The sequence below is a fragment of the Rhipicephalus microplus genome, chromosome 5 (genome assembly GCF_043290135.1).
Source record: "Rhipicephalus microplus isolate Deutch F79 chromosome 5, USDA_Rmic, whole genome shotgun sequence".
Lineage (NCBI taxonomy): Eukaryota > Metazoa > Arthropoda > Arachnida > Ixodida > Ixodidae > Rhipicephalus > Rhipicephalus microplus.
Window position 1 is genome coordinate 79917945 of NC_134704.1, and position 24377 is coordinate 79942321.

General features: G+C 47.7%; 1 protein-coding gene across 1 annotated transcript in view; it reads left to right on the plus strand.

Moving 5' to 3' along the window:
• The window catches only part of LOC142817506 (cadherin-like and PC-esterase domain-containing protein 1), a 104008-nt gene that overhangs the window by 74160 nt on the left and 5471 nt on the right, over nucleotides 1-24377 (plus strand). Inside the window, exons 11-16 of the mRNA XM_075894524.1 lie at nucleotides 2137-2246; nucleotides 2785-2907; nucleotides 6577-6668; nucleotides 9637-9666; nucleotides 11123-11312; nucleotides 12802-12982. Of these exons, the coding sequence (XP_075750639.1) occupies nucleotides 2137-2246; nucleotides 2785-2907; nucleotides 6577-6668; nucleotides 9637-9666; nucleotides 11123-11312; nucleotides 12802-12982 (726 nt within the window). The remainder of the gene's footprint in view (nucleotides 1-2136; nucleotides 2247-2784; nucleotides 2908-6576; nucleotides 6669-9636; nucleotides 9667-11122; nucleotides 11313-12801; nucleotides 12983-24377) is intronic.

Sequence of the window (24377 nt, forward strand, 5' to 3'; positions counted from 1 at the left end):
TTACAATTAACTTCTGAAATGCACGCAAAACACCAGTTACTTCACTTTCGTTCCTGTAACGTAATATTGAGTGCGTTGGATTCATGTTTTGGGAATTCAATACATTCGTAAACTGTTCACTTAAATATGCTCCTGAAGGGAATATAAGTGCAAGAAAAGGAATCACTCTTGCTCCTCCCTTTTTTTTGTATTTGCGACTGCAGCTTCTACATTTTTGCTCCACAATCTTCTTATTATGAATGGCATGGCTGATATAACTTTTAAAAGGAGGTCTCCGTGAAATGACAAACTCGTTGATTTCAAGATATGCTTAGTTTTTTCTAACTAGATTTCAAGGTCAGGTATTTTTTGTGTACTCGGGAACATGTGTTCGTAGGCTAGTTTGTAAGACGCGTTCTGTAAACTTAAACTGCGTTCATTCTGTCTGATGTATATGGTGTCTCGTCTCAAACACTGTTTAAATTAACAGAATATGTATTGTGTAAAGCCTCTATTTTGTCACATCTGCATGCGAGTTGTGTAATTACCCATTTCAGTTTTTTTAGGTGTCTATACCTGTTCTTGTCATCCTGTGTGAAATTTCTCTTAGACCGTATTTTCTTGCATTGTCACAAACTGAGCGCTCAAAAAGGGCGCGCCGCCAAATTCTCGCGACGAAACGCCGGAGTGACGCCGTGAGGTCAACGATAAAAAGAAGAAAACAAACATCCAAAGACTCCCCGGGCGCGCGAATGTCCCCTCTCGGAAGCGTAGGTTCGCGGACGAAACCTCCTCGCATCGGCGGCCGAGCAAGGCCTGAAATTTTCTCGATGGAAAGGGGCGTGGTGATGCCGGGTTGAGTCATCCGTCGTGGACTGCCCCTGTATCGTCTCGCCCTTTCCCCCAGCCTTTGCTGCGTATCGCGCCGACGAAATGATGAGAACTTTCTGGAATCTCGCGCGGAAGGTATTTAATTGAGCAGCCGAGATGAGAGATCAGGAGAAGAAGGAAGTTAATGCCGGTGTGCGTAGGGTATCCCGCCGCGTCTGTCGGTGAAGGTTCTGTCCTTAGTGACAAAGCAGGAGAAGAAGAAAGTATGCGCCAGAGCGCGTAGGGTGTTCCGCCTTGTGGGCGAAGCCATTTGTCTTCCGTGACAAAGGAGGAGAAGAAGAGGATTTCCACTTGAGGGGTGAAGGCTCGAGCTACAGGCAAGAGTGTGTGACTACCGCTATCGAGCGAAGACGCGTGGCAACAGCTGCGTGTGTGAAGCCGACGTGTTTCCGGCGCAGAAGTTTGATGCTTGGAGAGTGGCCAATTGAAGACGCGAGGTTTCCTGGAAGAGAAACTTCGGGGGCAGCGGAACGACAACAACGCTGGACTTTGAGTGAGTGATTCTCGGAAGAGTATCATTCAGACTTTTGTTCCAAGAACTTTGGACTGAATAAGTTTTCTAACTCTTTAGTCTTTAAGTGTCTTGGTTGTTCGATGCATGCGACTGCATTGTAGCGCGTATTGTTGTCTGTGTCCGTTGTTTCGAGTGTGGCTGATTGTACTGTGTAGTACCTTGTTTGATTGGTGACACATTGTATTCAACAATTGTCGAGGGTGCATACTTGTGTATCGTTTTGATCGGCCATAACTGAGAATATAATTTTGTTTTGTTTATCAACTCTGGGCTCTGACTTGTTCTTTGGACCACAGCCGGCGTCCGCTGGCACACCAAATAGGACCACTTCTAAATTGTCCACGCTTTCGTGGTGCGGTTCGGGGGGCCGATACTTCGGCCCTTGAAATTAGCCCGGTGATCGCCTCCCGAATTAACGGGACCTGTGACATGCATACAACTCGTCTATGCATATAAACATTACCCCACACTACTAAAAATTACATTCCGCACCTGCCCCAGTTTAGGGAAGTGCAATGTTAAATCTACAATAAAATATACACATATAACTTCTTTACATAGCCCACATTCCTATTGTTTAGGCACACTTACCTGTTTCTTTCGGCGCGCGTTGTATACAAGAAAATGCGTTATAAAAGCATGTAAAGAAAGTCACAAGAAAATGCAAGATGTTGCATTTCATTTTGAACAGGGATCGCAAATGTTGAATTGAAACACGAAAGTAACTTTAGTGCTCGGACTCACTGTTGCAGCTGTACCCGACCTACAAGAGTGGACAGTACAAAACATTTATCGACGAGCTGGAACAGCTGCACTTGGGAACTCTTGAAGGTGGAGGAGGAGCAACCGAAGATATGCAAAGGTAAGCGCATGCACTAGGGAACTTGGCTTAGTTCATGTGAATACTTGCAAACACGTCAATACCAATCCACATATCTGAATTTTGTCTCCCCAATAAATGTTAGAGGCTTTTGAGACCGATCGAAACACCGTCTAAAAGGTGACCATGATTGTCCTAAGTGCTGAGAACAAGAGGGAGTCGGCCGCGGTCACATCAGGGCTGATGCAGCCGCCCCAGATGAAACCCTGAGATGAGTCTGGCAGGCTTCCTTCTGTTTTCAAAGCTTAAGAGAAGCTGTAAATGTCAGTGCGCTCCCGCAAGGTCTCTGGTTGAGGACATAGCCTCTGAGTTTTTAGGGTCCTTCGCAACGGGGAAATAGCCTTGTAAATGGTGAATTGGCACCAAATAAAAAACTTCGAACATTTTTAGTATGTTTAATATGTAATAATTTTTTAACCAGACACGCTCTCACTACTTCACAAAGGAACCCTTATGTTACTATCTCGCTGTCGGCGTTCTTGTCTTCAGCGATTCACTTAACCGATTTTCACGCATGCAGGAGTGGTAGCCAGCACGGCACCGCTGACATGCACCCGATAGTGGTGGCGTTGCAAAGGCACTTTAACCGGCATGTGGCTGACGACAACTACTCAGACCTCGAGCCAGAGCCCAGCGACGTTTGGTGAGTTCCTGTACGTTGTGTGCAAAGCCTCCTAGCGTACTCTTGAGCAAGACGGAGACAACGTACACGCGTAAAACGCGACGCTTCTTTCAAGCTTGCGAAATTTCTTTGAAACAGTGTTTTGCTTCCTTGAACAGTGGCAAGTGAAAAGAGCCCAGAAGAACGGGCAAATAAAAGCGGGTTAAACAGAGCACAAAAGGAAGTAATACTGCGAGACGAGGTAGTTGGTCTGAATGCATTATAACTTATTTTTATTGTACACTGACACACACACAAAAAGAGGGAACGACACCAACGCTACCATCAACAAGGCTTTATTCAAGAGAAAGAATATATATATATATATATATATATATATATATATATATATATATATATATATATATATATATATATATATATATATATATATATATATATATATATATATATATATATATATATATATATATTTATCAATGCTATTACCCCACTGTCCATGCACACCGTCGTAGTTTTGAAGTCTGGGGTTATCGCACCATATCTGCTGTGCTCCTTATCCGCCTCAGCAGCGGCACTTCTTTTTCCAAAGTAGTCACTGATGGGTGGCTCGTGCAAGGTGATTGCCTAATGTTAATGTGAAATTCCTCCGTGATCTCTCCTGTGCCTGTGGTGCGATCATGGTGCCTGAACAAAATGACTATTCGAGAAGCGTGCCTCGCACCCACACTACACACTTTGCACACTGTATGGCCAACTGCGGTAGCGGCCTGCCCTTTAAAGATGAGTCGGGCTCCTTTAGGCGTAAGTTTATGCAGCGACCAGTCTGCCCCACATACGCACGTCCACACGTCATAGAAATACAGTAAACATGGTTAGACGCCACGCATACGTACGTTCCTCCACATGTCATAGAAATACAGTAAACAAGGTTAGACGCCCACATACGCTCGTCCACACGTCATAGGAATACTGTAAACATGGTTAGACGCAGATGAAACAAAACTAACCTTCTGCTTAACTTTCGAACTTTGTTCGTTGATGAGATCACGCTTGGTTACACGCGAATAGGCGTATTTTTTACTTTTTATTTTTTCGCTATCATTTTTCATAACGTAGATTTCAAAACTAAATGTTAATAGCCACACCAGTTTTCGGAAATAAAAGCTATGAGAACTATGTTTCGAATACTTATTTTCGAAAAGCGCCATTGCGTGGTGAAGGCTGCCAATAATTCCTATGATTTGGATATTTTTGCGTATATAGTTTGCCTTCGCGATTGTAACATTCTCATTGGCTTAACCAGAAAGGTGGTTTGGAACTTTCAACCCCCTCCCTTACTCAAAAACCTTGAATTTTCTGTTCATTATATACACGCACAAATGCATATATAGTCATGTTCTTGCGTATTATACATATCATTATACGTTTTTATCATATATATTTTGATGTATGTTTCATACATATCGCGATATGCTTGGCGCATACATATCGTGGGTGTAGCCCGAAATGAATTTATCTAGGCCACTGATACTCCCAGTCTTTATACACGCTTATGTTTTTCGTCGAAGCTTGTTGCCGTACGAGAGGAACGGTATCGACAAAATGGGCAGCAGAGAGCTAGACTTTAAGAAAAAAAAAACGAAAACTTGGGACTCGTCGGGTGCATGCCGGGGAGCAGCTCTGTAGGGTCGCATACCTGCTTCGACCAGGAACACATACGTGGTCCCCTCGCGGCATCGATCTCATATTTCGGCTCATCAACTATTTACGTCAGATTCGCAAAATGACCCAGATGAAGAAATCATTACGGAGAGAAAGTAGGAGGCTCTGCTATAGAGCTTTCATGTTTGCCTCTTGGAGAAGGCTCGGATTTCAGGTTAGCTGCTATGCATAATTCATACGCGCCAGCTTGTTCGTTTGCACGTGTCTAGGTAGACAACTCCAGCACCGTGAAACGCGAGCACTCTGGGATGGCCTGACTCGACTTTTATCTTTGCTATCACTGAGTGGCTTTCAATTTTTTTGAAAAACACGACCAGTCCCATGCTTCTCCATTGCCCAAGTTAGACTATGTGTTCGTGACCGTATTTTACGCGGTCTCTATTTCCTGATAGGAGTTTAGGTCCGAAAGAACGATCTGATTCGCTTAGAGTTTGCTTAACGGCCCATGAGCAATAGGGAGCAAGATACTTTTCATATGTACATGTGGGTGATTGTTAGATAAATGTGTATATCCCTTACTTACATTCCTGATCAAGTTCTGGGTGATATGCTTGATATAGTCAGGAAACCAGACCTCTTTCGTCAGTTTTGCAGGCTATGGCCAGCAGTTTATCCGGGACATTATTAAGAGTGTAGGACGTACTCGTTAACATGTGTGCGTAGACGACAAATTCAGAATGAATAAGTGCTGCAGTGATTGGCCTAGGGGTATTGATGATGTGTCACGAGTGAACGTTTTTACTGGTCAGATGAATCTTGCGTAGCTGTGTTAATTTTTTAGAAGCAGTGATTTCAAGTACGTTCTATTGAGTTTTCATGGAGACGAAGAATTGAGTGATAAGAAAAGGCATGAACAATTACCATTCATTGTGAATCGATAAGTGTATATATAGCTGTGTGCCTGCAGGAGACGTGTTTTTTTTTTCTTATCAGTAACTTTTGAAAGGGGAAAAGGAATAAATAAGCGCAGTTCCGTTACTGCCTCTCTCACTATGAAGGGCCCCTCCACAGTTCTGCGCAGGGGATGGGGGTAACGAGGGATTAAAAAAGGATAGGGAGGATAGAAAGGAATTAGTTGTGTAGAGATTGAGAGAGGTAGGAAGAGAGAGAGGTGCAGGAGCAACCACATATTCAAACAAAGAGAAGATATGAAAGATGGACGCGGTCGCAGAAGTCCGAGGACGGGGAACCACTCAGCGAGAGCTCTTGTCGGCGTCAGGAAACGACGTAGGGTGAAGAAAAAAAAAAGCCAGTCGGCTAGAGCTGCGCTGTCGAAGATCGCGGGGTTCACAACCGGTCGTCACAAAATCCAGCGAGCGAGTACTGTTCTTTTTTCTCAACGCTGTCACTTCTGACAAGTGTGTGTTCATGAGCTCCGTAACAAGGAATTATTTGCTGGGAGGGGGGTGGGGGCGAAACTTGTTGAGGGTCTTAAGAATACCCATTTTCATTATTTATTCGGCGTAAAATACCCACCTACATCCTGAATTCAAAGGGGGGGGGTGGCTGGCGCACCCCCTCCCCCAACACAACTCCTGGCTATGGGCTCGTTATACATCTTGGGAGCCCAGACAGTTTCATATTATCTTTTACTGCTTGATGTTCTCCAACAGGCTCCTAGATCTTGCACATGGATGTTCTCGCATTTCGCTATTGCCGAGACAAGTTAAATAGAGATTATTGTATAACAAAAGGAGTTCAGCAGTGGGGCATCTACAAAGAATATTTTACTGCGGGCACAGTGGCAGGGGCGCACAGACACTTCACGTATAGAAGTGAACTGGTGCGGAGCGGAAATCACTTGATAACAGGAACTGGCGAGTTTGATATTGTCAGCTGAGCATTCAGGTAAGCATAAGCTGAGCAATAAAGAAGTTTATAACGGTGGTCCGCACGCGATTGTGCACTGAAGTAGTTTACGCGAGCACGTGTAGTTTGTCGATCCAACAACGGCACACTTCGCAGGAAAGGGACCAACAGTTCCTCGGTGCAGCAGAGTGAGAAACAGGAAGACGACTTCCTCGGCGGAAGTCAGGACTTCTACGGCTCGAGTCAACGTGAGTATACTCTACGCCCACCTAAAGAGGTATGATTAGGAACTCTTTAATTACTGCTTAATGAAATAGCCACATGTAACGTATATAAAAACAATTAAGAAAAAATAGGAGGGGGATTGAGAGAGACTTCTTTCATGAAGCACTAGGGAAAGCTGTTTCAGCTGCACCGATATTGTCAGTTATTTATTGGTGTAACTGTTTTCTTCCTCATTTTCGGTGAACCAGAGTTGAGTAACGGAATCCACCAATTTTTTTTTTTTTGCCACATAGCCGTCTATTGGTGGGCCGTGACTACATTAGTTGTCGAGAAAACGAGCTCCCAAGAGGCTTCGCCCCAAAAATAAATAATAAAGTTAATATCATTGTGTTAATTTAATTCGTAGCTCACTCATACGGTGTGCAGCCATGACGTCAAGACAGAGTTTGTGAGCGATAATATTTGGTTCGCATTTCTCATTGTGCAATCACTCATGTTTTTGAAAGTTATGTAAACAGTATAGAGCAAGTTCCATTTCTTTCACCTACACACGTGTGCACGTGCATTGACGTACAAATTAGTGCTGCTAGTTCCCAAATAACTTTTTTTTGCTCTGTGTTTCCGTGGTTAGCATTACCCGTGAGCGCACCTTGAGGTACAGGTATTTTATATAATTGCGGACGAAGGTGTGCTGGCAGATTAGTGTGTCGCCGAGGATATTCCGAGTAGGTGATCTTGGAGACCAATGCCTCGCAACAACAGAAGCGGTAAGCTTATATTAGGTGCTGGTGCTTGCGATGATGGTGGCTCTCAACACTGCTACACAAAACAACTTCAGCGGATGGCGACTAACTGCATTTTACGTTAACCCGACATGACAGGTGTATTATAGGAGTGCATATGTAATGTTTATGAAATTGGACAGCCAGTACTTAAACAACACAAGCATTAGGATATATTTGAGAAGTATATCGGAGGCCTGGCGTGGCTTTGTGCCGGAATACTTCAGTGCCACGCAAAATGTCAGTGTTCGATTACAGCTGGTACAATGAAATTTATTGTTGGAATTCGTGCAGTCAACGCTGCGTACGGTAACTTTTTCTTAACACCCAAGCGTTAAAGTTACCTATGTGTGTTCTCCCCATTCGTGGGTAGATATAACATATCTATCATCTGTGGCACATACCCGCAATGTGCCACATTTTTCGGAAAGTGTTTGATGGCGTATGAGGCGAGAATGTGACAGTATTTATGCCATGACCAGCGAGTCGTATTCGTCAAACCTCCTTACCCGCATGTACCGATTTTGGTGTACCCTAAGTTAAGGGGGTGATCATGACAGCACCCAAACATAGGCGGCTAGATTAGATAGATAGATAGATAGATAGATATATAGATAGACAGATAGATAGATAGATAGATAGATAGATAGATAGATAGATAGATAGATAGATAGATAGATAGATACCAAAAGTGGCTGCAGTATGCAAAGAAATGCTTCGATTCAAAAACACCCGAGAATCGAACCAGTTACTTCTCTCTCCTGAGTGCACTGCGTTAACATTTTGAACATTAACACTTTGAAACACTCTTGAACAGAGCATGTACTTTGTTCGGACTAGCGATACATGCTTTCCCTAAACATTGACGTGTCGGGTGGCTTGATCAATAAATGGGTGGGCTCACTGGAGCACGTAAAGTTGGATAAAAGGTGCATTCCGAACTGTCTCTGGCTTCACTTTCACTCTGAAATTATAGAAAAAAAATACTCGCATCAAGTCCAGGATTGTTCGAGAGTGTCTGGTCTTGTCGTGTCTGTAAGTTCGCTTCCCATCGAAAGGCGCACCGCCACTATCATCTTAGACAGACAAACTCAACTCGCTGCACCGAAAGAGTTGTCGTGACGCCGGTGCCGTTAGAAAATCGCACGGCTTCGTCGACGAACAGTGTACATCTCACCAGAAACACTGTGGACAGATGTCATGAACGTCTTGCTGCACAACTTCCGTGTGGTGTGCGTACACGATGTGCCGGTGATATGCTCACTGGAGAATTCAACGTTATTGTACTTCCACAGAATACCAGTGGCTTATCGCGTTTCTCAACGCCGAACTTAGACTTTTTGAATTGTGGGGCATCAAGCAGTCAAATATTCACAACATTATCTGTTTAGATGTTGTGGTTACTGCAGTACTTTGAATTGAAGCGCAATCGACCGTGTTCACTACATTTCGTATGGTTCATAAATCTCCCAGCCTTACTTCGCATAGCAGCCCGATATGTTGCTGTCGCATTCTTTGCTTTCTTTTTTCTAATTTATTTTATATCTCTCTGTCTCTATCCTCTTTCCGACCCTTACTTCCCCACCTCTGCACAGGGTAGCAAACCAGGTCTTCTAGGTTAACCTCCCTGTTTCTTCATTTTATTTATTTCTCTCGCTCTCTCTCTCTATCTGTCTTTGCTTCGGCCGTGTGCCGAAACTGTGACTTTTTTTAATGAGTCATCATGCAACAACCGCCGTCCCCCCCCCCCCCCCCCCCCAAAAAAAAAGCTAAGTAATCTGACATGCTTCAGGTTATATACCGCGTCGTACATCTTGGTTATTTGTTATCACTTCCCTATTTTTTATAACAATTCAGGTATGGCAGTGCGCCACGTTTCCTCACTTTCTCTCCGCAACTTTATTTGAAACAAATAAGGAGCCACACAAACCCGATTTCAGCCTGTCAATCGCGGAAAATTTGTGACTCTCTCCGCACTCTCTATAGAAACACACAAGCAGCAATGAAAAATTCCATCCAAGCACTCGACAGCAAACACTTCGAAAAAGAAAAAAATGTGCAACTTGTTGAATGTATACAGAATTTCCAGAGCGAACTGCGCAACATTGATTACTGCTCGCGATGTTTCGCCCGAAAAATAACCCGGTCGCGTTTTGTGAAGTGACATGTTTATATACTTTCTTATATGTATGTATGGTTCTCGTTTCAGCGACGTCAGCGAACGTGACTTGCAGTAAAGGTAAGTAAGACCGTGATTTATTCGTTGTTAGCGAGGTGACGGCACTGATGTTCTCCGAGAATATATGACTTAGTGTTTTTGTACGATGCGACAGTGCGTTCACGCATGCGTGCGCGCAACACGAAGGAGATGAAAATCCTGCGCGCATCTCCCGACAACGCTGGCAGAAGTCTTCGCCTGCTGTTCCTATAAATGAAGTGCCTGATTCGTTATGTTTTAAGAAAGTAAAAAAAAGCTACAAATTCAAACGCATCAACGTAAAAAATAAAACAATGGGTGAGCCGTAACTTCAGAGAAAATTTTGAAAAGTTTACAACGGAAACATGTTTACTTCGTTCGGTGAAGCGCAAAATGACGTCGAATAGTTTTTTTAAAGAAAAAAAAAAGACATACTCGTATAGATTTCGTTTCATGTTCTTTTACACTTTATTGTTTTCCTTACGGAGCTTATCTTTTGGCACGTCGTAAACATCAATTAAAAAAGATAAAAAGCTCAGGCCATTGTTGGTTCTGCCTCGTGAACCTGCATGTGACATCTTAGAATGGTTTTATGTAAGTTATGTCCGCAGGACCGTTAACCGCATTTGCGGCCTAAACGAAGAACGGTGTGATGGGAAAAATTTTTCGTGTACCGAAGGTTTTTTTGGCGTTACACTGTCGTTCACCGACATATGTTCTTAAGAGCTGTTGCAAATGAAATTTAAGAAAATGTGCCATAATTTACTCTAAAGGTTCGGTGACCAAATATTCATGAGTTATTATCTTATTAGAGATATTGCGTATTTTTCTCGCTCATATGTCGTCCGTAAATGAGAAACGCTGCATGAAGCTACCCCTTAGCAATTTTTCAGCGAAAATCGCGTTGTTTCGCAATATTTTCGCGCATTCTTCTCCTAACAAACATTGCGTGTAAGACTGTAAAGGTCCTGATTTCATATTAAAAATGTAATTGCAGTATAGTTGCATCGTAGACATTGATAGTTACTCTAATTTCCACTTTATGATACTTCTTCGTTGTCCCTTTTTTAGGCATAGCGCCTATTCGCGTGATGAGCTCATTCACTTTTGCTTTCACATACTGATCTACCACTTATCCCAGATAAGGTGCTTGTTTCACGCTGTAATTTTGATTTCAGCTCCGTACAAAGAGCATTGTCGGATTGGTTTACGCAGAAGATGAAAAGATAACTTGTCTTCGGCAGGCACTGAACGAATGTTCGAGTGCAGCCGCGGTGGTCACATTTCGATGGAGCCAAAATGGTAGAAGCCAGTTTGCTGTATGATGTCATCTACGTTAAACAACACCACATGATCGCAACTTTTGGAGCCTTCCACTACGGCGTCTCTCACAATTATATCGTGGTTCTGGGATGTAAAACTCCAGATATCACAAGAGTATCATTATTAAAAGACTTTTCATCAACTGGACCCCGACCTCGCTGAAACCAAATCGCAGACCCGTCCACGATGCCGTACCTGGCGCGAATCGTGACGGAGCCGTCGGTACGCCTTCAGCCGGCTTTCAAGCCTCAGCGGACCGAGTACTTCGCCAACGTCTCGTACGACCTGGTCCTCGTCAAGGTGTGGGGCCTGGCTCAGCACTGCGGCAGCCAAGTTCGTGTTGACGACAAGTACGGCCCGGCCAGGTAAGGAAGCGAAGGCGTCATCAGTTTCATTGGATGAGCGCTGTAACGTGTCTCGCTGACGTCACTTTCTGACGTGGCATTTGTTTCGTTTAGCGCCGTTGAACAGATCTAACCAAAAAGATATCCGCCGCGCCCCGCCGCGGTGGTCTAGTGGCTAAGGTATTCGGCTGATGACCCGTAGGTCGCGGGCTCGAACCCCGGCTGCGGCTGCTGCATTTCCGATGGAGGCAGAAATGTTGTAGGCCCGTGTGCTCAGATTTGGGTGCACGTTAAAGAACCCCAGGTGGTCTAAATTTCCGGGGCCCTCCACTACAGCGTCTCTCGATCATATGGTGGTTTTGGGATATTAAACCCCACATAGCAATCAAAATTTCCACCGCGCAGATCCAAAGCCACAGCTGGCACCGTGCCAGCGAGCGTTGACGGCCATGGCGACGGCGGGGTGCGAGCCAAAGCAGATTCGCTTTCAATCAAGAGGTCACGTTGTGGTCACGATATCGACAGATCACTCGGGAGCATCCGGGAATCTTCGACTGCATTTATGTGTTACCTGCGTCTTGCTTGCCTGCATGTGACAGCTGTGAGCATTTTAGCCAATGAACGCGTTCATATTGAAGAGAATAACAAAAACACAAGTCACAATATGGCAACTTGCTTTTTTACGTACGTTAACCTTCGGTAATGTTAATAGGCCCTTTCTTTCGGAGATGTTTGCAGGGTCCTAGTCTTTTTAGCAAACCACGCTTTGGAATTGACTTAGTAACCTCACCTTAATTTCAGAATCTATACAATTCAACTTACGCTTTTAAAGGTGCAAGTGCTACAAACACTAGATTTGTGTAATTTTTCTACGCAATCCTTTTGATCTGGTGAGACATTTTTGCTCTGGAAATCACTTTTCGGGTATACATGAATTGCACGTGCTTCTATGGCAGAGTATACCGCAGTCTCCCGTCCGACAACGCAATTGACGAATGAATAAATGAAACACAAAACTCTCGGGATCGTCTTTTCCTTTTTTCATCACGGTGTCCTTAAAACGGAAGCTCTCCAGCTAAATGATGACGCAGGCTAGTAGATCCTTCCATGTGGACATATCGCTCATAGCATATGATTGGAATTAGAGAGCCTGTATCCACAAGTGCAGGCTCCCTAATGGGAATGGTTTCACTTGTCTTTTGAATGACGAACATATCATTTTGGCGCCTTCACAAATTGTAATAAACAGCACGGCTTTGTGCCATGCAAATAGAAAGTTAGAGTTAAGATGAAGGTGTTATTTCTTGTTTTCATTAATATACTTAACCGAAGCGCTATTAAGGCTTGAACGTTTTATATGGAGTCCTTAAATGGCTCTGACAACTGCATGATTAGCAGTCCGAGATAGTGCTGTGGAGAGAGTGCTCGTGAATCACCACTTAATAAACCCACGCTGCTTTGTAGCTGCTCGTTATAATCTCATTTGTTTGTGGCTGCACGTGCTTCGCAGGCCGGCGAATTACACCTTCGGCGTGGGAGAGAACAAAGTCGTGTTGTACGTGATGGATGGCGGCCAGCCCGACCCGTGGGTGGTCAACGCATACACACTGCTGATTCGGCGCATGCCGCTTGCAGACGACAGCGTGGTATTCAGCCCTGCCACCCAACACCAAGTGTGCAGCCTTAAGCAGGTAGGTCAGGCCCCGCATATAGGTCATGGGATCGAATCCCGGTTGGGGTGGCCGCATTTTCATGAAGGCGAAATAGAGGGTCGAAATTACCGGAGCCCTACAGTGCGGCAACTCTCATATCACATGCTTGTATGCTTTTGAGACGTTAATCAATACAATTTTATTCAGTAATTCATTTAAATTGCACTGTTAACATATTACAGCATGATGTACTAAAGTTTCAGAGGAACCATTGGTTTATATCATTATTATGAAGCAGGTGGACAGATGTGCAAACTGCCATCGCTGAGAAATCCTTCTTCAAGCTATTTTACAAAGCTGTTGTAAAAAGGGTGCATCACAATAGCCGGATACAACTTCGACGAAGATTTTGAGCAATTTACATGTGCCACGCCGTTATTATATACTCGAGGACGCAGGTTTGATTCCCGGCTGCATCCACTGTGTACCCGAGGCGGCGTTTGTCGCCGGTATTACTCAGAAACCATGGACGCTGCAGGAACAGCTCGACTAACCTGAAACCTACGTGTGTGTGTGTGTGTGTGTGTGTGTGTGTGTGTGTGTGTGTGTGTGTGTGTGTGTGTGTGTGTGTGTGTGTGTGTGTGCGTGGTGTTGGGGGGCGGCTGCGAATCATCGGTGTTTCTTCTAATATGGACACGGCAATGCCAAAGCGAAGATAGCGTTCTTTATACAGAGAGTGTCGCAGACGTGTAGCGTACATCGCAGAAACAGAGCCTCTCATGTTATTCGCCACTCGGAGAGAAGGAGAGATTGAAGCAGGGTTGTATGCAAAAAATTTTTTTCAGGAAAGGACGGCACCTACTTGATCTAAGTGGGATTCGGGCAGGCAGATGGTCATTTTGCGATATGTATGCATGGCGAAAATACTTTTTTTTTGGGGGGGGGGGGGGGCGGGCCCGGCGGCACACTATTTGGCTACGTCACTGAGTTGAGAAGAGAAAGAGGCGCAGAGCCACTCGGAGCTACACAGGTGGCGTTGTCTCTTTGCGAGTGAGCACGCGTTCTCGCAAGTTTTTTCTTAGCTAAGGCACCGCCATATTTGACACTTGCTTTACGGTGACGGCCGATGACAGGAAACACCGTGATGGTCCACTACTACATGAGACGCCGACAGCCCGAGCGCGTAAAGCTGTATTCCCACGACGGACTTTATCGCAGACGGATCAGTCATGTGACATGTGGCGTGATTCGGATCCCTCCACAACTAGCATTCCCACTACAGCGGCGAATTTATGCTGCAAGCGAGGATTTTAGCATTGCTCCCCGAGGATCACAGCAACGATTCGCGCTTCCTTCGTTTCACGAACCGGTCCGAAGCGGGAACGCTTGAACGGCTGACGTACGGTGACGTAGTAATCAATCCGAACGCTCGAATCGCGATTTCGTTCATCGTGTGAGTACAGCTTAACGTTCTTCGTCCCTAAAAGTCTGTGGAGACCTCCCGCGCACGAACGAAGCGCTGCAGCAGATTGCCTCAGCGGCTAAATAAGTAATCCCGCTCATGAACTCGGCAGTGTCCTTCGAAGGCGAGGTTTTACCAGCCGTCCGACTCAAGGCGTCACGCCAGAGGGCACTACGATTCATGCAGGGCGTTGTGCATCTGGCAGAAAAATTGACGCGTACTCGCATAGTTCTTCAATTGTGGCTGTGAAGAAAGGTTTAATTTGCGACGTCAGCTGTGGGGACATTTCGGGAGCTTTCCAACATTCAAGGAGTGTCAACTCCGCTTTGGCGTGGATGTTTACAAATCATTAAAAGACTCCGCATGTACCTGTTAATTTTGAGTGTTTGTGTGTTTAGAAAAAGTGGTGAACAATATAATCTACTTAGTACTCCACTATATGAGAGCATAATGCGCGCCCCGTTGGAACGATTCAATACAAAACGAACGTGTGTGTTTAGAAAAGGTGTTTAACGATATAGGGTACTTGGTACTCCCCTATGAGAGAGTGTGTTTAAAAATGTGTTTAACAATGTAGAGTACTTGTTACTCTACTATGGTGGAGCAGAAAGCCTATAGGATTTCTTGGAGTGTTTTCACAACGCTAAAGACGACGCTATAATTTTAGAGGAGTAGCCCTCACCACCAACGTTGGTGTCAACGTTGCATTCAATAAACATTGTGACGTATGAGGCTTTATATAACTTCATTAAGATTATTTTTCTGCTGAAAAGCGCAATATGCGATTTCCTTTAGTACATGCATAATAAAATGGCATAAACTAATAAATGAGAAAGTGCGGTTTTGAGTTGTTACATATTACTTTCCCACCATGGTGATGTTCGTTGGCTTTATATATCTTGTCTTTTCTGCTAAAGTTTCTCCTAAAGTTTGTAATTTTTCTTTCTTATGGGCCTCGAGGACGTATTGCCGCGGCACCTAGGCAATGAAGTCACTCATAGGATGCCGGGTTGACTTTTCTAGAACAACGCATTTCCTGCGCTTTTGCTGTGGACACCGTGCGTCATGTCTCTTTGTTCTCAAGCTCAGTGCTCAAAAAAGCGGTAAGACTTGATAATACGAGCAAGCAAACTACCAATCGGTTCCCCGCGCGGCACTCTCGTGTCTAACTTGTATCGTAAAATTGCGACCAAGAGAACCGGTTCAGCCTTGGGGGACGATGCAAGTGGTGTCACGAAAGCAAAGATGCCATTTTTCGCAACTACGCATCTTACCTGTGTCAGCGGCACTCGAGCTCGCACAGCTGAATTCTCCGGCAGCGTTTCAATCTCCGGCAGCGCCTCCTTCTCCGGCAGCGTCTCCGTGCTTGCTCGGGAAACGCTGCACTGCGTTAATGTGGACTCCGAGCCCTGAGCGCGTCCACTCGACGCGGTTGCCCATTGGTTCAACGAACATTCAAAAAGCAAAAAAGTGAGCCTTCGAGCGAGACCGCATAGCAACGCATCGCCAGAGAGGGAGAACGAGCCGAGATTCGAGCCGGGATCGCAGAGCAACGCACCCCAGAGCGAGCCGAGACGCGTGTGGCGTCGGACGTATCCGATCGAGCTCCTGCACCGAGTCCAGTTTCCTTTTACATGTAACCACTGCCGATTCACCTGTAACTTAGCACAATACAGTTTTTCTTAAAATTTGAACCTTGCTTTGACTACATTCATTCGGACATCGCTGACATGGCGCAGCCGACAGGATGTGAATCGACCGAGCTGCATGCGGAGGAGAAAACGACGCCACGGGAAGGAGCGACGCCACGCCGTACATCGTCTCGGGACTCCGAAACGACCATCGTCGAAAGTGTGTTCACGACCCTCGACCACAGCAGGATGGCCAATGTAACGAAAAAGCAACTCGTCGACGAGCTGAGAGCACGAGGTCTATGGTGCTCCGGACGAAAGGACGAGCTCATCGCAAGAATCATCCGCGACAGCATCACTCGCCAAGCCCTAGAGCCGACGGACTTGTCAACGAAGGACCAGGCTGCCTACGACGACGACAGGCAGGCGCACCTGGAGACGCTGTCCGCCGACAACGCGAGGCTTTGCGCTGAACTGAGCAGCCTGCGAGCCCAGCTTAACCGTGCGACCACGAGTGAACGTGAGACGTTGCACGAAGCCCATCAGAACGCTTCACTGCCAACGGAACGGGTGACGACTCCAACCCTCGGGCTGCACCATTCCGTCCCTGCTGACATAACGATGTCTTTGCGTTCGACGCGGCCACCGTCACTGAACGACGGCACCAACGAAGACGCGGCACGCCCCGCCGCGCCGACCGTTTCAACGCACGAGGGAGAACCTTCCATGGCCCAGATCCTTGCCGCGCTCGTGAACACACAAGCCCTGCTCGCCAACACGCTGTCGAGAGGTCCACCGACGACGAGCCCGATCCAGATTCATTCCACAAGCGACACGTCATCCTCAATCCCCTTGTTCGATGGGACGCAGCAACAAAGTACTCACGAATGGATTACGCAAGTGGAGAGAATTGCAGCGCTCGTCCACTGGACGCCATCGCTGACGTTGGTGACAGCAGCAAGCCACTTGACGGGATCTGCCAAGGATTGGCACAGCGCCTACGGCTCACAGTATGACACCTGGGAGCAATGGAAGGAAGCGCTCATTCTCCGATTCAAACGAAAGCTGACAATGCCGGAGTTCCTCGAACTGCAGACGAAGCGACGCCTTCAGAGCCACGAGACCATCGTCGAGTACATGTACTCGAAGAACGCCATTCTGAACAAGGCGCCGTACCGTTTAGCAGAGGAAGAACGTATTTCCTTCATTCTCAGCGGCATCGAGGACGACACATGGGCCAACCTACTCGCAGCGCAGCTGTGTGGCACAGTAACCGAACTAATTGACAGAGCGGCTTTGCTCGACGCGAGGCATCGCACGACCGTGTGTGCCGAGAACGACAAGAAACCATCATCGTCTACAGCAAGCCGTGGTCAGGGTTCGAACCAGCGGGTGCCAGCCAGCAGCTCTGCCAACTTGCCGAAGGCCAATCCGCGCAGCGATTTCTCGGGAGCTCCACACCCGCGGCCCATCTCTGCTCGTTCGTGCTTCAACTGCGGCGACATCGGTCACCTGTCCCGTGATTGCAGAAAGCCGAAAACGCCAGCAACGATCAGAGCGGACGAGAAACGAGCGAAAAGGGACAATAGCAGCCACGAAACAGGGACTACGTCACCTAGGCAAGCGAACTGTTTTTTGCATTCGACGGGCGGCACATTACCAATAGTGTCCGGTACTGCTAACAACCGACCCGTCCGCGTGTGCATTGACAGTGGCGCCAACTTATCCATCATGAGTGCCAATGCCTTGACGGACGACATTCCCACGCACGCATGGGTATCGCGCGAGAACATTGAAGTTCTCAACCGCAGCATATGCCCAACTCTCGCTGCAACGCTTGATGTGACATTGGGCACCACGAATGTGCGACTCGAAGACGTCGTGGTAACGGAACTGCCCAGCGGCATCGACCTGATTCTGGGATCAGACTGGCGACGAGTCGCGAACGTCGACGTAACGTTTAACACGTCAAACGATGTGACTATCGTTCCAGTCGAGCCCTCCGGAAAACTTTCATCGTCCAAAGTGCCACCCCCGAAACAAGGCACACCACACCGCACCGGGGAAACGCTTATTGCGACGTTCTGCCGGCAATCGGACGAGAGTGTTTCCGAAAACGAAGGGTACGTGCGCCTCAACACGAAATGTCCCACACCCGACGAAGACTTCACGAGTCTAGTCGAAAACGCCACACGGAAGATAACGAAGGATGCCACCGAGGCAGAGAGGGAACAACTGCGCGCAATTCTGTTAAGGCATCACCAAGCGTTCACTTCCAAAGGCGACACTTTGGTAGTGTGTCCTCACACCGAGCACAACATCGAACTCAGAGACAATATACCAGTGTCATCGAGGCCGTACAGGTGCTCACCGGCTGATCGCAAGTTCATCCGAGAACAGGTGAATGACTACCTCTCCAAGGGCATCATAAGGCCGAGCGAAAGTGAGTACGGTGCTCCAACGATAGTCATCGACCAACCGCACCACCCAACGACTCCACGAAGAATGGTACACGACTATCGCAAGCTCAACGAGAAAACCATCAACCCTTCTTATCCAATGCCCGTCATGGAAGACGTTATTGACGATGTCATGCGCGACGGATCGGCTTACTTCACTGTGTTGGACGTGAAGACGGCATTTCTGACTATACGAATGAAGCCGGACGACGTACACAAGACCGCATTCGTCACTCCTGACGGAAAGTACGAATACCTTCGAATGGCCTTTGGGTTTTGCAAGGCCCCTCAGACCATGCAAAGAGTCATGCGTCGCACGTTCGATGGCTTACCTAGTACAGCTACGTACATGGATGATGTCGGGCAGGGAGCCACAACAGTGAGGGAGGCTTTGGGTTTGCTGAACGAAGCACTCAGGAGAGTCGTGATCAACGGCTTGAAGATGGATCTCCGGAAATGCCAGTTGATTCAAGACAAAGTATCTTTCCTGGGTTACGTGATCTCCACCGAAGGACGAACACTGGACGAATCCAGAGTTGCCGCTGTCGAGAAGTTCGAGCCGCATCGCAACGCAAAGAAGCTGTACTCCTTCCTGCAGTTCGCTAACCACTACCGAAAGTTCATACTGGAGTTTGCAAAGGTCACGCACAAGCTACGGCACCTTCTGGCGAAGGACGTTCCTTTCGTATGGACTGACGCTCATGAAGCAACCGTGAACGCCATAAAACACGCCTTGAAGAACCCACCGATTTTGGCGAGCTTCCGCCCAGACTGCCCGACTAACGTTCACGTCGACGCTTCGCAAACCGGGCTGGGTGCGGTGCTTTCTCAAACTCAAGACGGAGAGGAGCGAATCATAGAGTACGCAAGCAGATCACTAAACGAGCACGATCGTGGTCTACACTCTAATATGCTTGAGTGCATGGCGCTCCACTGGGCGATCACTGAGACGTTTTCGGTCTACCTGAGAGGAGGCCCTCGTTTTACAGTGTTCACGGACAACTTCAGCTTGTCATACCTCGTCCAGAAGGGAGCCAGCAACCGCAGATATGCGAGGTGGACGCTCGACTTAGCAGAGTACACCTTCGACGTCAAGCACAAGCCAGGACGCCAGAACTCCACTGCTGACGCACTCTCGAGGCAGTCGGGATCTGCAGAGGCTTTCGACCAGGGCGTTTCGACCCGAGATTTCCACTGCTACGCAGTAGTGGTCGGCAAACACAGTCGCCTACGCGAGTTTCAGGAGAGGGATACTGACTGCAAAAGATTTCGGGAGGAGGCCAAGCACAAATCTTCAGACTACGAGATCGAAAACGACATACTCGTGAAGAAATCTCTCGAGGGAGGACGGGTCCGTCGGAGGGTGATCATTCGCGCTGCCCTCCGAATCAGTGTGATGATCGTTTTCCACGACAACAACGGCCACCTAGGCGTCGAGAAGACAAGAGACCTGATCCAGCGAAAGTACTGGTGGCCGTCGGTGAGAAAAGACCTACGCGAGTATGTTCACTCCTGCCACACGTACCAGACTATCAACGCCCGCACGACACGGAATGAAGGTTGCCTCATCCCACACGATATTCCTACTGAGCCAAACGCGGTGATATCCCTGGATCACATGGGTCCGCTAAACGAGAAGGGAGACCACATCCTCGTGTGTATCGACCACGCCACGAGATACATGGACGCCATGACCGTACCGAGCACTTCGTCGACGCACTACCTTGACTTCATGACAAACCAGTGGATTCCGCGATTTGGAGTTCCCAGCGTCATTATTACGGACCAAGCCAAGGGATTCGTGAACAAGAAAACCAACCAATTCCATCGCAGACTGGGAATTGCTCATCAGAACTCCCAACCGTACTGGCCACAATCAAATGGACTGATCGAGCGAATGGCAGGAACATTGAAACAGGTGCTACGCAAAATGCTAAACAACAAGGACAAATGGCAGAAGGAACTACCCCGAGCAACGCTAGCAATCAACGCCACGAAGCATCGTCACAGTGGCCACAGCCCATTTCGACTCATGCACGGCTACAACCCAAAACTGCCAGGAGAGCTCAACCTCGCCTCAGTCGAGGGAAACATCGACGAGTTTCATAGACTACACGACTTGGCAAGGGGACGTGCGGAGACAAGAGAGAGGCTACTGCAGAGTCAGCGCAAAACAACGGTCCGATACGACAAGAAGCGGCGAACTCCGAGGTTCATAACGGGGGACCTCGTCCTGCTTGAGTTGAGCGCTCGAGGCACATTAGACCCTCGCTATGAAGGTCCGTTCGAGATAACGGCCCTCGTCGGAGGAAACAGGGCCGAGATCCAAAGAACACCCCACACACCGGGCATGATCAACAAAAAAATCGTCAACGTGGAGCAGCTTCGTAGATATAAGGAGCCGCTCCTAGAAGTTACGGAACCATCGCCATCTAACGACACGCACGCCTGAGGACAGGCGCAATTTTCGGGAGGGCCGTGTCAGCGGCACTCGAGTTCGCACAGCTGAATTCTCCGGCAGCGCCTCATTCTCCGGCAGCGTCTCCGTGCTTGCTCGGGAAACGCTGCACTGAGTTAACGTGGACTCCGAGCCCTGAGCGCGTCCACTCGACGCGGTTGCCCATTGGTTCAACGAACATTAAAAAAAAATTGCCCGCAGCTTCCCTCGGGGGAACACTGAGGAGGATGCGGAGCATATAGTTGGTTAACGGGGTGTTAAAGTGCGACTTACTTGGGTCGATGGCTAAATTGGTTAACGTGGTTCTGAAATGGGGTGTTAAATTGCGACTTACTTGGGTCGATGGCTAAATTGGTTAACGTCGTTGTAGGAGGGGGTGTTAAATGAGTGAACACGTACACACGTATGCGAAAGGGCGGCGCTGGTCGAAGGGACGTCGATCATTGTGTTTGTGGATTTGTTGGAATTCATTTTACCGCGACCTTGGACGTCGACGTGCCGTAAAAGCAACCGACGAGCGGCAACTGAGCGAGCGAGCGCCGACCTTGAGTATATATACAGCGCGACGGCGCATGCACTGTCAGCTGTCGAATGTTCGAGAAGGGGGAGAAGCGCAACGGCGCATGCGCGCGCGTCAGCTGCCGATGTTCTCGAAGCGCGACGGCGCATGCGCGCGCGTCAGCTGCCGATGTTTTCGAAGCGTGACGGCGCATGCGCGCTACATTATACAGCTAGCGAATGTTCGTGAAGAGGAGAAGCGCACGCGGTGTGTAGAGGAGGAAGGGTGCACAGATGGTGGAGGAGTGAAGCGCGCGAGGTGTGTAGAGGAGGAAGGGATGCACAGATGGTGGAAGAAGGAGGAGGAAGCTTGCGGACGGCGCCGCACTACAAGCCTCAAGTATTAGATGCTCCGCATCTAAAAACAAAAAAGTGAGCCTTCGAGCGAGACCACATAGCAGCGCATCGCCAGAGAGGGAGAACGAGCCGAGATTCGAGCCGGGACAACACCGACTAAATTCCAAAGCCGAAAGGCTGCCGCAGTGACGTCAGAGGGTGGAGGCCCAGTTACGCCGCGAACGATGCGGAAAGCCGGTGTTTCGTTCGCGTTTTAGGAGAACAAACGCTCCCGCTCTCGCAGCTGCTGCGGCTTGATTGGGCCGAATAAAAGATGTGGAAAAAAAAGTTTTACTGAGCATGCTCAGTTGGGTAACTGGGCCTCCAACCTCCGACGTCACTGCGGCAGCCTTTCGGCCTTGGAATTTAGTCGGTGTTGGCCGGGACCGCAGAGCAACGCGCCGCTGAGGGAGCCGAGACGCGAGTGGCGTCGGACGTATCCGATCGAGCTCGTGCACCGAGTCCAGTTTCCTTTTACATGTAACCACTGCCGATTCACCGGTAACTTAGCACAATACAGTTTTTCTTAAAATTTGAACCTTGCCTTGACTACATTCATTCGGACATCGCTGACACCTGTGACGTCATAACGATCGCAGCACTGGCCTCTCTAGTGGAGGCCCTCGCGGCCAGTATTACCACAGCTTCATTTATGAAATATTGCGTCTGCTGTCCTATAGCCTCTGGCCCTCGACGCATTGAGTCACCAAAACTCACAATGGTGTCTTCTTTTCTGTTTTTTCTATTTTTCACAAAAGTAATGGATAGGGGGATAAGGAAAAGTATGAGTAGACTGTTCGGAGTCGGGTGTCTAAGCTCGTGGCTGCATCTGCGCAGAGCCGATAGACGGAGTGGAGGAGGCAACAACGACTTAAGGCAACATTTATGTATTGTATAAGCAGGGGCGTTACATATTTGGCACTGTGGCCGACAGCTTATTGGACTCGCACCAAGGTGCTACGATGACCCGGGATATTTTCGGTCACTCTGTCGTCTTCGCGCAGCTTGGTTCTTTTGTAGCCCTTGAGGATCCCATGCATCAGCCAGTAGTTCGAAGCCTCCAACCAGGAACCCCCACTGGGCGCTGTATGGAGTCGGACACCTGGGGGAGGGTGCTTGTCATGCATTGCGTGAGATTTTGCCGTCAGTGAGGTAAGGCGCACCGCGAGAGATGCCGTAGACTGCATCAGACTCCCGCCTTGATTGACGCCCGTTGCATCAGATAACTTGCTGGTTGCATCAGACTATCAATGTTGACGCCGCATGCATCAGACGATACCAACTTGAATACTTTGCCGAAGCGATGCCGTTTGGGTTGGGCTCCCAGACATAACGAGACAGGACGGGAGCAAGTAAGCATTTAAATATGATGTACAACAAGTGAGTTCTGCGGAAACCCGCAAGGCGGCGGATGGGTTAAGAAAGGGAATGAAGACATCCACTCGTTTGTAGCACGAAATATAAGGAAATACACATGGATTTGTCAGAAAGAAAAGCTTTTTAGTTGTCAAAAAATTCGTGCTACAGGGTTAGAACCTGGCACCAACGCCTTTCTGGGGTTGTCGCTCTACCAATTGAGCTTACCAGGAAGGAATTGACGGTGCGAGAGAAAATTCATTGACAACTCGAAGCATATGGACACCCTTGTGCACTTTGCTCGAAGCACTTGGCCCGTGTGTTGGCTTAAGTGAGGCTGTCTTCTTTCCCTTTCTTAGATAGGATATACCCTCAATATTGCCAGTAGTTCGTTGTTGCTAGATACGGTACTGGGAATAATTAGCACGTCAGTTTTCGTAGCCACACATTCTATCTTACATTTAGTTTGCTTGCATGGTGTGGCCCGTGTGTTGGCTTATGTTTACAAGCGTAATACTCAGTGCTCGCTCACAGGGCAGTACGCAGTGTGCTATAAACAACATACCATTAGCTTGTTACAGATGGAACCATTTACTGCTTGCGAACACATATGGTGGCATAGTAACGTTCATGTCTAAAGGCACATTAGAGCATTTAAATAGGTTCCGGTTGTGGTATCTCACGTTAACCTGCGTTTATTTCGTAAACATCTCGCTTTTAAATAGACTATTCTCGGTAGCTCATATTGGTGGACAATTTCCTTAGATGGCCGTCCCGGGCTCAATTTCCAGATTAGGGCGAGTGCTTTTTCTACAAAACTTCCTTTCTCCGAATTTCATGCGATGTTCGTCGTGGCTTCGCGCTATCGCCAGAGCAGCCAAGTGTAATTTCTGCGCCGACAACTTGCACCATACCTTGCACACTGTCAGCAAGGACCTGTACCTTTGATGGCCAAGTGCTGTACATTTCGTTAGATCTAAAAAAAAAGAAGATAACTTGAACCTTGACGCGACTTTTGGCCCGTCTTTTGGAAGTGCTGCGTAACTGATTTACAAATAGGAGGAGGAGTAGAAGTAAAAAAAAAACTGTATTCAATACTCTCCCTAAAACGGGACGAACGCGTTTTCACTAATAATTTTGTTTTTCTGAACACCCGCAATATTACGCCACTTCT